Source organism: Medicago truncatula, chromosome 3 (genome assembly GCF_003473485.1).
Source record: "Medicago truncatula cultivar Jemalong A17 chromosome 3, MtrunA17r5.0-ANR, whole genome shotgun sequence".
In the NCBI taxonomy this organism is placed as follows: domain Eukaryota; kingdom Viridiplantae; phylum Streptophyta; class Magnoliopsida; order Fabales; family Fabaceae; genus Medicago; species Medicago truncatula.
Window position 1 is genome coordinate 53,152,945 of NC_053044.1, and position 13,853 is coordinate 53,166,797.

At 33.9% G+C, this 13,853-nt stretch overlaps 2 protein-coding genes across 3 annotated transcripts; one reads left to right on the forward strand and one right to left on the reverse strand.

Moving 5' to 3' along the window:
* Window positions 1-445: 445 nt before the first annotated feature.
* Window positions 446-6,342, forward strand: LOC11429973 (potassium channel AKT1). Its single transcript, XM_003603390.4, has 12 exons — window positions 446-880; window positions 994-1,356; window positions 1,581-1,638; window positions 1,742-2,062; window positions 2,245-2,490; window positions 2,750-2,848; window positions 3,493-3,525; window positions 3,712-3,897; window positions 4,389-4,583; window positions 4,699-4,774; window positions 5,134-5,727; window positions 5,848-6,342. Exons 1-12 carry the CDS (start codon window positions 663-665, stop codon window positions 6,111-6,113), a joined length of 2,655 nt encoding a protein of 884 aa, XP_003603438.1. The 5' UTR covers window positions 446-662; the 3' UTR covers window positions 6,114-6,342.
* A 780-nt stretch (window positions 6,343-7,122) lies between these two features.
* On the reverse strand, window positions 7,123-11,803 carry LOC11428836 (probable boron transporter 7). 2 transcript variants are annotated; one of them, XM_039831856.1, is made up of 13 exons: window positions 11,601-11,803; window positions 10,849-10,961; window positions 10,464-10,739; window positions 10,223-10,361; window positions 9,966-10,131; window positions 9,674-9,840; window positions 9,261-9,434; window positions 9,068-9,163; window positions 8,853-8,969; window positions 8,437-8,744; window positions 8,066-8,345; window positions 7,734-7,952; window positions 7,123-7,629 (listed from the first exon to the last, which is right to left on the reverse strand). In XM_039831856.1, exons 2-12 carry the CDS (start codon window positions 10,941-10,943, stop codon window positions 7,734-7,736), a joined length of 2,037 nt encoding a protein of 678 aa, XP_039687790.1. In that variant the 5' UTR covers window positions 10,944-10,961; window positions 11,601-11,803; the 3' UTR covers window positions 7,123-7,629. The 2 variants fall into 2 exon arrangements, with proteins under 2 accessions (XP_039687790.1, XP_024633382.1); XM_024777614.2 differs by having other exon boundaries at window positions 11,496-11,803.
* Window positions 11,804-13,853: the final 2,050 nt, after the last annotated feature.

Sequence of the window (13,853 nt, forward strand, 5' to 3'; positions counted from 1 at the left end):
TTACAAAAGTAAACTATATTCATCCATTCAAACAATGTTACACTTTCGATAATTGAATTTGTAGAAAACATGGATGGATAAAATAAAAAGGGTCATGTTGCATGCGGTTACATGTTTGTGTCCCGAAAAAATACTCACCAATGTCACGACACAAACATGTAACCGCAGGCAACATGACCCTTTTTATTTTATCCATCCATTTTTTTACAAATTCAATTATGAGACACAATTTTTATGGAGTAAAATTGCTCGTGGCCAACCAAACATAGACGTAATAGAAAGAAAGTGAGACGGGTCTGAGGCAGTTGTAGAGACACATGCATATTTTTCCCCCATATATTCTGGTTACATGAATGATCAATTTTTTCAAAAAAAAATAAAAAAATAAAAAAGAATTATCAATTAAACCATCATTACAAATCACTCAACGATTAATTTTGTGGAACTTCATTGATTAATGTCAAGGAGAAGAAGCAATTAACACCATACAATACCACACAAATTCCATCTCCAGAGAATTAATAAAGAAGCTGGTGTTGCATGGTGATTAATCATATAATGATTGAACAAAGTTAGCTAGCTTCATAAAAACCGTAGACGTACAATCGTGACATTAAGAAATTTCATTGAAACATTGTTACTAATCTCTACGGTGTGCAAAAATGATGTATGAAAGCCACAACGATGATGATGCCTTAGATCATGAGAGAAATATGAACATGATGGAAAATCATAATGGAGATGGAATTCTCCCGGAACACGATGATGGCAGCATGTACAGCCTCACTGGCGGAGCTCCACTTCCGCCTCTAGGCGATTTCGGAGCCAAAAGAACCAAACTCCGTCGAAGAACCATCTCCCCCAATGACCGTCGCTACAGGTATGCTTCGTTATTAATTTTTGTTATATAATTCTTATATCTGCGTGAAACCGTATAAACTAATCATTTTGTTCTTAATTAGTAAGTTAATTTCTTGTTTTTTTGGCATGCAGATGGTGGCAGATGTTTTTGGTGGTGTTAGTGTTCTACACTGCATGGGTGTCACCATTTGAATTCGGGTTCTTGAATGAACCTTTGAGACCTCTTTCGATTACTGATAATGTTGTGAATATAATATTTTTCTTTGATATTTGGTTAACTTTCTTTGTTGCTTACTATGACAAAACTACGTATTTGCTTGTGGATAGCCATGGGCCTATTGCGAGGAGATATCTAAGAACATGGTTTCTATTTGATCTCGTTTCCACTATTCCTTATGAACTCGCCCACAGATTATTTCCTAGACTCGACACTTATGGCTACTTCGGTATGCTTCGCCTTTGGCGTCTTCGCAGAGTCAGTGCCATGTTTGCAAGGTCAGTGCGATTAGTTCCCAGGGAAAAAGAACTTTGATTATCTAAACTTGGACAAAGAGATAAATAAAGTCTGACTTAGGATTGTTTCAGTCATAACTAAAATGCTGCTCAAAAGAATTAATTTTAAGTGAAACATACTAGTTAACCGAATAATTTGCAATTTGTAGCATTTTTTTTTTGTTAACATGGTAATAACTCCTCTTCATCTATATCTCAATGTTCAGATTAGAAAAGGATAGACATTATAACTACTTCTGGTTGCGGTGTTCAAAGTTTATTTGTGTGAGTATTTACTATTACAACAGTTACTAGTTAATTGCATACTTAATTTCCTCGTGGAGCTGAATGAGTTTATAACAAGCATTGTCTTGTGTTTACACTGTAGGTTACTCTATTTGTAGTACATAATGGAGCCTGCATTTTCTACTTTCTTGCCGACCATTATGCTAAAGACCTAAGCACAACGTGGCTTGGGCTTGTTCCTGATGCGGTTGACAAGAAGAATACGATGTCTCTCTACGTAGCATCAGTATACTGGTCCATTATCACTGTTTCAACAGTTGGTTATGGTGATCTGCATCCTGTAAATACAAGGGAGATGCTATTTGACATTTTCTTTATACTCTTTAATCAGGGACTTACTGCATACATCATTGGAAACATGACAAATCTAGCTGTTCATGCCACAAGCAGAACTAGGCAATATGTGAGTACAATCTTTTTTAAACCTTCCTAACTTTATCTTTGCAGGAACTCCTACTTTGTATTACAGGTCTGAGAAAACTATGCACTTAATTGCGGTGATAGGTTCTATATTTGGTATTTCATTTCTTTCTATGATGTTAATTAATATTTGGATATTTTCTTTTTGGATTTGTGATATATCAGAGGTACACAGTACAAGCTGCCGCAAATTTTGCCCGCCGGAATAAGATACCTATCCACTTGGAAGAACAGATGCTTTCTCATTTGTTCATGAAGTACCGAACCGATTTGGAAGGAGTGCAGCAACAAGAGATTATTGATTCCCTTCCAAAAGCTATTCAATCTAGTATCTCATACTACTTATTCTTTTCAATGATGGACAACGTATACTTGTTTAAGGGAGTGTCAAAAGACCTAATTTTTCAATTGGTAATATTTTCTTTTTGGTTATCCTTTGATTTGATTTGACAAAAACTGAGATCGTATGTGATAAAACTTTGGTCTGTGATCAGTGAGCATCTTTCGGTATTTGGTAATCAATAAGTTTCACTAGAGAGCAAAAAGAAAATAAAAATGAGACAGACTCTTTCTTCACATGTTTATTTTGTTGTAGGTCTGCTTATTGTCAGTTCTTGTGTCTTGGATTATGAACAGATTGTTTAATGTGCATACATATTGAAATTTGAAGGTCACAGAGATGAAGGCGGAGTATTTTCCTCCAAAGGAAGATGTGATTTTGGATAATGAAGCACCAACAGACTTTTATATTTTTGTCACCGGTGCCGCGGTAGGAAACTATACCCCATTAATCTCTTACTTCATTTTATTTTTTGATAAGATATGTTTCCAATTAAAGCTGTTTTATACATCATTCATTACTGCTTTTATGAAGAAAAAAATGCTTTCAATTTAGTTATACTAGTTAAGCAGTTTCTATCACACTGATGTAGACTTCACCAACATCAAACTCCACACTGACTATTAGTTTTTAAAATAATATTTTGAAATTAGCTTATGCATTTCAATTTTTCAGAAGTTCTACTGTTTAAATTTTCTTAAGTAATGAATTCTCCCCGGTGCCAATTTTGGTGGGCTAGTTTGGCTTCTTCAAAAAAAAAAAAACTTTTGTTAAGTAATGTGGCAAATTAATTTGAGTTTCAAGAATGAAAAAAAATAATTGTCAGGAGAGTTTTATCCCATCCATTGACTTGAGTTAGTCATAATTCGACGTGATATTTGAACATTGAGGATAACAACATAAGAAAGGAGTCATGTTTCAAGTGAAGTTAAGTAATTTAAAAATCTGCATTTTATTGTGGCTGTGATTAATTTTCCTTTGAACGTATACACAATTTGTATTTCTCAAATGTCTTTTTCTATAATATAGGGGGAAAATGCAAACTGAACCTTCCTTTTTCTTTTGAGTTACAGGAACTTATCAAACGGGTGAATGGAGTAGAACATGTAAGTCTAATAACTTAAACACAGAAGAATTTTGTTTTGGGACGGAATGAACTTGTTCTTCATACATGTGATTTCCAAATATATACAGGAGTACTGGAATACACATGCTGAAAATATGCTAACAGATTCCTAAGATTATGCTAAATTGTTCCTATGGTTAATAAAACAAGTGTTTTACAATTGCAGGTCGTTGGTAAGGTACATGCAAAAGATCTTGTTGGTGAAGTAGGAGTTCTATGTTACAGGCCGCAGCCGTATACAGTCCGGACTAAACGATTGAGCCAAATTTTGCGCTTGAGTCGTGCTACATTTCTAAATATTCTTCATTCAAGTGTTGGAGATGGGACAATAATCATGAACAACTTTCTAAATGTATATAGTTTTTTGTGCAATTATAAATGTTTTCTTCCAAAAATGATTTTAATACCTGGACATGTTTTACTGTTTTAGCTTCACATAATGTTTTATTCACAGAATCTTCTCACATTTCCCTATTCTTACATTTGATGAAGACCTAAGATACAAGATCTTAACTTCATTGCCATTTTTTTTTCTTTCTTTCTGACTAACCATGCATGTTTTCATATATTAGTGACAAGGAAACACTGGATAATGTACTTTCGACAAAATAACATAATGTTTATGATGATCCTCTAAGTGAGTTTTACTGTTTTAGGACGCTTAGCTATTCATTTTCTTTAGGAATCGAAATAGTATCACTGTCATCAGCATTTATAATTCAAATTAGGATATAAAAACACTGTTTTTCAGATAAAACAAACTACATATTTACTCAAGGAAGAGTTGTGTCCAATGATTATAAAGTATATACTACTCGTGATATGTGCCGTACTTTGTTGCAGCATTTGCAAACTTCTGATATTCCAGGGTTGGATGCTATTTTGGAAGAAACAGAGGCCATGTTGGCTCGTGGTAAAACAGATCTACCTATCAGCACATGCTTTGCAGCAGGCAGAAGTGACAAACGACTGTTACAACGGTTGCTGAAGAAGGGCTCAGATCCAAATGAAACAGACAGGAATGGAAGAACAGCACTGGTTTGTGGATTTTCTTTCCTTGCATGAACAAATACACAAACGTACATAACCATATATGTTTAGATTCATTAGACACAATACTAGACGCTTACAGCTTTACTTTCTAATGTTACAGCATATCTCAGCTTCTAATGGTAATGAGTCTTTTGTAACTCTGCTTCTAAAGTTTGGTGCTGATCCAAATGCCAAAGGTACTCTTCAGTCCTACAATGACTTAATGCAGTTGGACAATACCTTTCAAAAATAAAAAACAAGTGCTGATCATAAGTCATAACATAGAGCATGAGATCGAGAGGTTATTGTGTTGTAAGCATTTAGAAACAGCTCTTTCTATATCTAAAATATAAATTTATATATGATGTTATAGAGTTTCCATAACATAGCCTCGTCTATTTTATTTGAACGGCTAAAACCATTTTTTTGTTCAAACCATGTCCTAAATAATTATTCCAATTTTATCAAACTTAGCGCTCAAATTTAATAAAAACTTTATCCATACAATGCAATGAATTTAATTGTGTTAGTACTGGTGAAAACATTGTTTATACAGATTTGGATGGAAATATCCCACTATGGGAAGCAATGATCGGTGGACATGAATCTGTCAAAAAAATGCTCATAGACAAGGGTGCAGACATATTTTGTGTTGATGCAGGGCATCTAGCATGCTCTGCAGTTGATAAAAATAGCATTGAATTGCTTAAGGAACTCAAAGAACTCGGTGTGGATGTGACAAAACCCGAAATGAGCGGAATCACTGCCCTGCATAAAGCAGTAAGTGACAGAAATGTAGAGATGGTAAAGTTCCTTTTGGACCTAGGAGCTAAAGTTGATATGCAAGATGATCATGGCTGGACTCCAAGGGCTTTGGCAGAAAATCAAGGCCACGATGAAATTAAAAATATATTCCAAAACATTAAAGAAAACAAACAAACAGCACCTGTTAGTCCAATACCAGAAGATGGTACGCCTAATGTGTCGTCGTTTCAAAGTGCACCCGTTATGCCTGATGCTCGTGGATCCCTAGATAACATGCTACAACCACCTAATCAAGAAGAGTTGCCATGGTTAGATAGTCATCGGAGGCAAAGGGCCAACACCTTTCATAATTCAATTTTCGGGATGATATCTGCTGCCAATTACGGTAAGTAGTATATCACTTACATCATTCATCTTGAGTTGAGAAATACAAAAAAAAAAAAATCCTTATTTATTTATTTTTGGCTATCCGGTTAACCAGTTGATTTTTATTTTAACTAAGCAGATAAAAAAGATCTTGGGGTATCTGAAAGCAGAATCACGAATACTGCGAACATGAATGGAATAGTAGCTAGAGTGACACTTATTTGTCCAGAAAAAGGTGAACATGCTGTAAAGCTTGCTTTTCTGCCCGATTCCCTCGAAGAACTGCTAGACATTGGTGCCAAAAAGTTTGATTTCTCACCCACCAAAATTTTGACCAAAGAAGGAGCTGAAATTGACGATATAGATCTTATAAGAGATGGTGATCATCTTATTATTGCAAAGTGACGGAAGAGGGAAAGGGAAACAATAATTTTGTGCAGTAATGTTCTTAGTTTGGAACATACTTGTAAAATGACATAGATAAGATAAGATTAGTCAATAGAGGAAAAGTAGAAAGATATCTTGTATTTCCGATTTTATTATTCTATAGCTGTATAAAGTTTGATCATTCATTTAAAATCCTTGGATACCAAGCTTAGGTGATGAGAATGGTAAATTACTTGATTGTTCGTCACACTTACTGTAAAACATTTTCCATTTTTATTTTCAACAATATTGTGTTAAATATAATTTGCTAACAAAAAAGATAATAATTGTTCCTAACATTTCATCTTCTCTCTACCGCAATGGCTCACTTCAAGAGTCTCGCATGTTCCTAGAACTAAATTAAAATGAACATATTTGAAAAGAAAATAAATGTTTTAAGCTTATGCCATGACTATGAGTTCTACACGGACATTGCTTAGCAGTTAGCATGATCAATGCGTCAATGTTCTTCTAAAAAAAATCGTCCATAATATTAATAGCAAATATGATAGATTGATATTCATTAAAAAATGATACATTCATATAAGGAGGGAGAGACTTAAAACACCAGAATCAAAATAAAAATGATTTTCTTATAAAATACAAACTAGCTAGTATGATGGAACAAATAGTAAATTGGGTAGCTTGATACCACAAGTTTATAACTTAAGTCGAGGCATTAAGGTACTAGAAGGCCTTTGATGTGTGTAAAAAAATAAAATAGTAAATGGGTACATAATCTTTTACATAAGCAGATTCTTCATAGGTTATGTGTAACAAAAAAAAAAAAAAAATCCTCACAAGTTATTAAGCAACAACAACAAACGACTTATCAAGCATAGACTCGAATACTATGTGTTGCATTTGAATCCTTTGGATCGAAATCATTCTTAATCTTACTTTAGATATTTTCGGGTCGGTTTATATTAGAGATATGTTCTAACACGCATGACTTCGCGAGTGATGTTTGTATCGACTTCTAACTTCATAGTGATTATCCTCTCAAAAAACTTTATTGGTATTATGGTATTTTGCCAACAGAAAAAAAATTCTTAACAAAAAAATTTGAAGAATAATAGTATGCTTCATTTGTCTCATTCCTTGCTCCCCCGTCTTTTTTTTTCTTTCTTGTCCTTTCACTCTCGTACCATCTTTTCCCCCCAACCTAACTCCTTTTGTTTTTTTGTAAACTTCATAGCCAACTAAGGAAGGAAATGACCATTGATCTCAATATTTCAATGTAATTTTCCTACTAATATATTTGAAACCCATTTCAAAGTTCAAATGAATTTTTCCATTTCTTTGTTCCTTTTTGCTATTATTCTCTTTCACCAATTGAATCCTTTCTTGTTCCAAAGAAGATCATCTTCAAGCTTAACTGATTGATTACAAAAGAATCGTGAGAGCAGTCCTCTTCAGAGGATGATACAATTAAATCAAAACCTTTTCTGCATCCTAAAATTTGTAATATTCAGACAGCACCTCCAGGTCAAATCTGCCCAAGTACAAAACACAAGCATAATCAATACAAACTATGTATTGTAAATTGAAATGAATCTTAAAACTTAAAATTTAAGAGGGATTACACAAGTAACTTACTTAATTGTGTCTGTCTTCATTGAAGCTGTTACTGTGGTTTCGATCATTGAAGCTGTTACTGTGGTTTCGATCATTAAAGCTGTTGCTGCGGTTTCGATCATTGAAGCTTACAGTTCTAAGTTTCAACTCTCCCCTGTTGGTTGTCATCTCATCCAATATCTCTGCATCATAGTAATCTTCCGAGCTTCCATCATTATCACTATCACGTGGCTCCCTATCCTGATCAACCAAATTCAAATCCTAAGTTGGAAAGCTTGGAGTATACAACTTAACAAAAAGAAAGAATAAATGCTTAAATATAACAAGAAATGAATACTCATAATAATTCATACCCTGAGTGACATACTACGTACAGCACATGGAGCGCCAATAATTTCCTCATACTCAGAAGCATCAAGTTCCTGAAGATGGTTAGGCTTGAATATCTTTGGAAGGAGGCGTTCTCTTAGAATTATGAGAAGGAAGAATGGTAGCGGAAACAATATTCCACCTATCGGTATCCATGTGACCCCGAAACAGAACAGAAAATATGCCAACTGTAAGGCTGTAAATCCAGCTATGGTCTTGAATGGTACTGTCTCCACAAATGAGGCATGTGTATCTTGCAATATTCTGCCCAAAACATACAAGACAATGACAACAATTAGTACAACACTAGCTTCTACATTGAAAAAAAGGTTTATGCACAAGGTTACTCAATTACTTGAAACGCCGGCTTGGGGTGACAAAGAGGAGCAATATCCTTTCCCAGAACTGATTCCCCGGAAGACTATCTATTGCCATGTAAGCAAAATATCCCCATAAAACCGAGGTTGGTATCCTTTTGATAACAGAGATGCCTATTATCGATAAACCAATCAGGAGGGACTGCAATAAGTTGGTCATTCTTTGTTCATTAACTCGGACTGGTAAATAAGTATCTATGTATTTCTCAGGATCAAAAGGTTCCATTGCACAACCCTTGGTATCAGATTTCATTACAGCTTCTTTCAAAGTCTCCAATTCTTTAACCTGTTATAATTTAAAAATCAACACTATATGTATTAGTATCATCTTGAACAAGTCTCGTGTCTGGATGCACAAACACACAAACAAAGCTATCAACCTAACAATACATACGGTAGGGGCTGTATCCATTTCAATGAACACAGCTTGCATTTTTCCATATAATTCAGAGCTGGTACTCTGTTGTTCCATGCATTCCTTGGCGCTTTTCACAACCCTCTTTCGGATCAGCTGCAAATCAATGGCGCAACACAAGGATCTAAGTTGAGTTCAAATTTGAGAAGAAATTAAGAACCAGGAGCTTTGATGCAAAATATATCGATGCTTACCTGCCTCCTAAGAACTGCCAAACTCTTTGTATGCATGGGAGACTGTGGAAGGACTCCATTTGAAGGAGGAAGGCCAAGGAGGCCACAAATCAGAGTCTAAAGACTCACCATAGAGATAATTATGTCAATAAACTTTATCATCAACGTAGAATAACATAAATCCAAATTCTAGGAAGAAAACAAAATAACACACCATTATTCCAAGTAGGAAAACATCATAATGGTAGGCAGATGGCTTTTGAAGGTTGAATTCTTTCTGTTGTGCCATCTGAGAGGCCACGCTATGATCGAAAAAGTATAAACCTGCTATCATCAAAGCTGGAATAATTGCCCCAAATATATAAACCACGGGTACCTTCCACATATCCTGCAGTTTGTAGAAGCTGTTAGACTTGTATGGATATTAGGGTTTGCCTAAATTAAAATGATCACAACTAATAGTTCCCAATGTTGAACACTAATACATGTCATACATCGGACACACCTTCAATATTAAGTGTTGGTGCTGTACAAACATACATTACATGAACATGCCGAGTCAACTATGTATCAAAAGAAAGCATTTTGGATTGAAAATTTGTAATGAAGTATAATAACATACAGCACCTTCACTACTGTCCAGTGATAAAGAGATGCAGGTTCCCAGGGAAGTGGACAAAACAGCCTTCTAGGAACACCATTTGGAATGTCATCGGGCATTATATAAGATACTGCAGTCCACAACACTACCATCACTGGAACACCATAATCTGCAATAAAGCCTCGCAGCCTCCCTGAATTGAGATGCAAGAATAAAATATCATTGGAGTGATAAGGTAAATCAAGTGTAAATGACACACCAAAATAAAAACCATTTGCTTAAGGTCTAATGTGGTATTGGATTTTTGGAATCATTTACTTGATCCATATCGCCATGTTCTTGCTTTTCTGCTTTTAACTGCAGTGACAATTAGCCCAAAAGAGAAAATGACTGCAAGTAGTCCATTGGTATACCGCCATTGGAATTGCAATTCCTCCGACGAAGGATTTTCAACCTTGGGAGTGCTGAACTCGCCTACCAGTCCCTGTGGTTCAAACAACTTTTGTTAAGTTGATTGCCAATTAAATACACAATGTATTTTATTTTTGCTAGAAAGAGGAAACAATCAACAACACCTTTATAGCCTCTTGAAAGAAAAGAACAGTGATTAGCATGCCAAATAACTCCCCTGCAATTCTTGTAAATCTAGTGATAATATTGCAAGCATTGAAAATTGCAAGCAAAATTAACATCAATGCCGTCCAAACACAAACCCTGGAACACAAATACGAACATTTTAGTTCGATACATATTGTGATTATATAACTGTAAAAACCCTTAAACAGAAATTTACACAATTATGAAAAAATAACTTACCAACCAGCCCAAGCTAGAAAGAGCTTGGTACCCAATTGAGGTGTATTTTTGCAGAAAGTGTAGAGATAAGTGTACATTATAACAGTTGGTTCTGCAACTCCTAAAATCAACAAAGGTTGGCCACCTATAATTGAATGAATAATTCCACAAATGGCAGTAGATGCCAATGTTTCTACAGTGCTCAAGCTTCCATCTGTATCCCTACTAAGTTGTTCTCCGAAAGCAATAACCGGAAGAGCGGACGCAGAAAATATGTAGAAAGTTGGAGCCAATATGCTGTCATTATTATTAATCAATCATAAATCAGAGATGTTGCAAATGAACACAACAAACAACAAAAATTATAGTCCTAGATACAATATGAAAATGAACAAGAATAAATTACCTAACGCCGGAACAGATTGCGCAGACCCAATCTTGTTTATAGCATTTAACTCTTCCTTTGACATCTTGAATGATTCCCTCAAATGGTGCGCCCATGTTAATTTCCTCTCACAGCTGAAGGAGGAAATTGTAAGATATATATATATATATATCAATGGACAACAAAAATTAATTTAATTTGAGAAATGTGTTTACATTTGAAGAATTAATCTCAGAAAATGTAATGTGTAAAGAGAGGGAGGGACTATTACAGTAACAATGAAGTGGATTTGCATGTATAGAAACAGAAACTAATGAAATAATGAATGAAAACGCGTTTGATGGAGAATTGACAGAAAAAAGGTAAAAATAAAATAAAATAATAATCATAAAAAGACAAGATTGACACTTTAAAACAGTTGGATGCATGTGATCTTCAAATTGCATTTGATTTCTAATGTGTATATACAACAAAAGAAAACGGTGAAAATTTATTTATTCTACATGTATATTAAATTAAAATTATAAAATATAGGAAATATTGGGAATCAAACAAATGTGTTTTAAATCTAGGAAAATGAGGACCAGTCAAAGATGAGAGACACAGATATGTCAATTTCTATGAGATGATATCATCGTAGTAATTAAAAATGCAAAAAGGGTGCTCACATTTAAAAGGAGACGGAAATAATGCACCAATGTTGATGGGGCCAGAATCAAATTAATGTTATCATGGTGTATTAGAAAGTGAAAATGAGAGGGGGCTGTACATACGTTACACCAGACAGACGGACCCCGTGGGAGAGAGAAGGAGGGTCCCCGGAGAATGACGGAGGGGATCTTCTCTCTCTAGATGTCGGTAAGTTTTTGAGAGAGACCAAAGAGTTGAGAGGGCAGGGTTTAGGTTTAGAAAGGGTGCCAATGGGTTGCATGCAAAAATTAGAAAATCAATATCCGAGATTTGTGGGGTTCAATTCTAAACTTAGGATATCCGTTTCGTTTCATTCATTTTCCTACTCTATATCAAGGGTAGGTCGTATCATTAATCTACTCCTCCTAGTAGTACAATCCTAAGACCATGTGCAATGGTGTTGAATGGTGGTGTTGAAAGTAAGGTTCAACACTTGAATGCAATGCAATGGTGTGTTGAATGAGAGGAGAGAGGAGAGAGGAGTTGAATTGGTTCAACTATGTTGAATTCTGCCATGCAGGACCCGTAGCCGTCACGTGGCAAATTCTGATTGACTGTCTGGATTTTACTCATTTTAATAATTTGAATTCAATTATTTTATTGCAAATTATTATTTTTAATTTTTTTTTTTACCAAAATTCATGATTTTATTTTGTCTATAAATAGAGACTTGGTTCATTTGATTTTGACACAGAAAAAAAAAACCAAGTTTTTCACTATCTTAATCTTAAGAAAATAAAAATAAATTGTTAAGTGTTTATTATTTTAATTTAATTATAATCGAGAATTGTAATTTTATGTACTCAGAGAAACAAAAATATAAAATTAAATAAGAATATGAAATAAAAAGTGGTGGGGTAGAGTGTTGAATGAAAAAACCATTGGAGATAGTAAAAGTTGAATGAGTGTTGAATAAGAGAGAGAAAATGATGTGGAGTGTTGGGAAGAGAAAAAGTGGGTGTTGAGAGTGTGAACCATTGTAAATGGTCTAACTCTTCTCACATATGCATTGTTTCTAATCATTTTTTATGGTCAAGTACTAAGTTCATAATCCTAACTCTTCTAACATATGCATCGTTTCTAATTTCGTTTATGGTCAAAAATGATTATAAATGAGTCTCCTCGTGAGTTTAGCTCAGTTGATATGTATCCAACAAAATATTAAATTTTATAGTTGAAAATGTTTTATGTTCCATCAATGAATATCAATGAGTGTTCTCATGAGCTTAACTCAGTTGGTATTAACAATGCATAAAATATGCAAGGTCCGGAGTTCAAACTCCGGAAAAAAAAAATAATAATACCAATGATTGCTTTTGTTAACCAAAAGTTTATAAAATAATATAAAAAGAAATTTAATACACACCGAAACGAAATTGTGTGTGAGGAGTAATTTTTTTGACACTATTATTTTAAAGTGGATGTTAACCATTGCCTCCGGAGCATTGATTAAGCACCAAATAAAATAAGTTTTTATTAAAAATTAATATAATTATTATTTATAAAAAATAACATTTTATATTTCTAAGACAGAAATTCTATTTATAGATTCCTTAACCAGTGTACCGAGGGTGCTGGTGCATACCCTTATTTTAATGCATTGCACAATTGAGTCTGAGTTGGTAGAAACAAACAAACATTCGTCGCATTGCACACAGTTTGGCGTCCGCTGTCACGCGGAAACCGGAAGCTTTTTCTATTTTAATCCAAGCAATCTATTTAGTCAAATTAGGTTAAGTTGACAACATGCACTGCACCTGTTGATTTTTTTATGTTAGGTTGTTTCTTTTTTACTATAAAATTTGTTTTTTTATCTCTCACTCTATTGTTTTTATTCCAAAAAAGAGAAAAACAATATTATCTTAATAATTGTCCCAAAAATGGTTGAATAATAAATATTAGGCAAAATTACACAATTAGTCCCTTAACTTTATTTTAGGTAACACTTACGTCCTTTATCTTTTTTTATCACGATTTAGTCATTTATGTTATAAAATAACAACATAGTTATCATTTTTAATGAAAAAAATAATCAAAAACTCCAAAAAAAATTCATCAAACTCATAGGCAAACGTAAATCTTCATCATACAAGCCTAAAAAATCAAATTTCTTTAAAAAAAAATCTCATAAAAAATGATAAGATATTGTCATTTATAACAAAAAGGACTAAATTGTGACAAAAAAAAATAACGGACGAAAGTGTTACCTAAAATAAAGTTAAGGGACTAATTATGTAATTTTGCTTAAATATTATTATTTTCGGATAAATATCATTTCTCCTTTTTCTAACGGAAAATCTATTTTTTTTAAAGCTAAAACAAACACACCCTAAATC

What these genes read in the sequence shown, in the direction of transcription:
- LOC11428836 (XM_039831856.1), bottom strand. Translation starts at nt 10,943, where the DNA reads ATGGGCGCACCATTTGAGGGAATCATTCAAGATGTCAAAGGAAGAGTT. An exon ending in ATCACTGGACAGTAGTGAAG is followed by an intron (nt 9,435 to 9,673) that starts GTGCTGTATGTT and finishes TACAAACTGCAG; the next exon opens with GATATGTGGAAGGTACCCGT. An exon ending in AAATGGATACAGCCCCTACC is followed by an intron (nt 8,745 to 8,852) that starts GTATGTATTGTT and finishes AAATTATAACAG; the next exon opens with GTTAAAGAATTGGAGACTTT.
- LOC11429973 (XM_003603390.4), top strand. Translation starts at nt 663, where the DNA reads ATGATGTATGAAAGCCACAACGATGATGATGCCTTAGATCATGAGAGA. An exon ending in GTCAGTGCCATGTTTGCAAG is followed by an intron (nt 1,357 to 1,580) that starts GTCAGTGCGATT and finishes CTCAATGTTCAG; the next exon opens with ATTAGAAAAGGATAGACATT. An exon ending in GGAATGGAAGAACAGCACTG is followed by an intron (nt 4,584 to 4,698) that starts GTTTGTGGATTT and finishes CTAATGTTACAG; the next exon opens with CATATCTCAGCTTCTAATGG.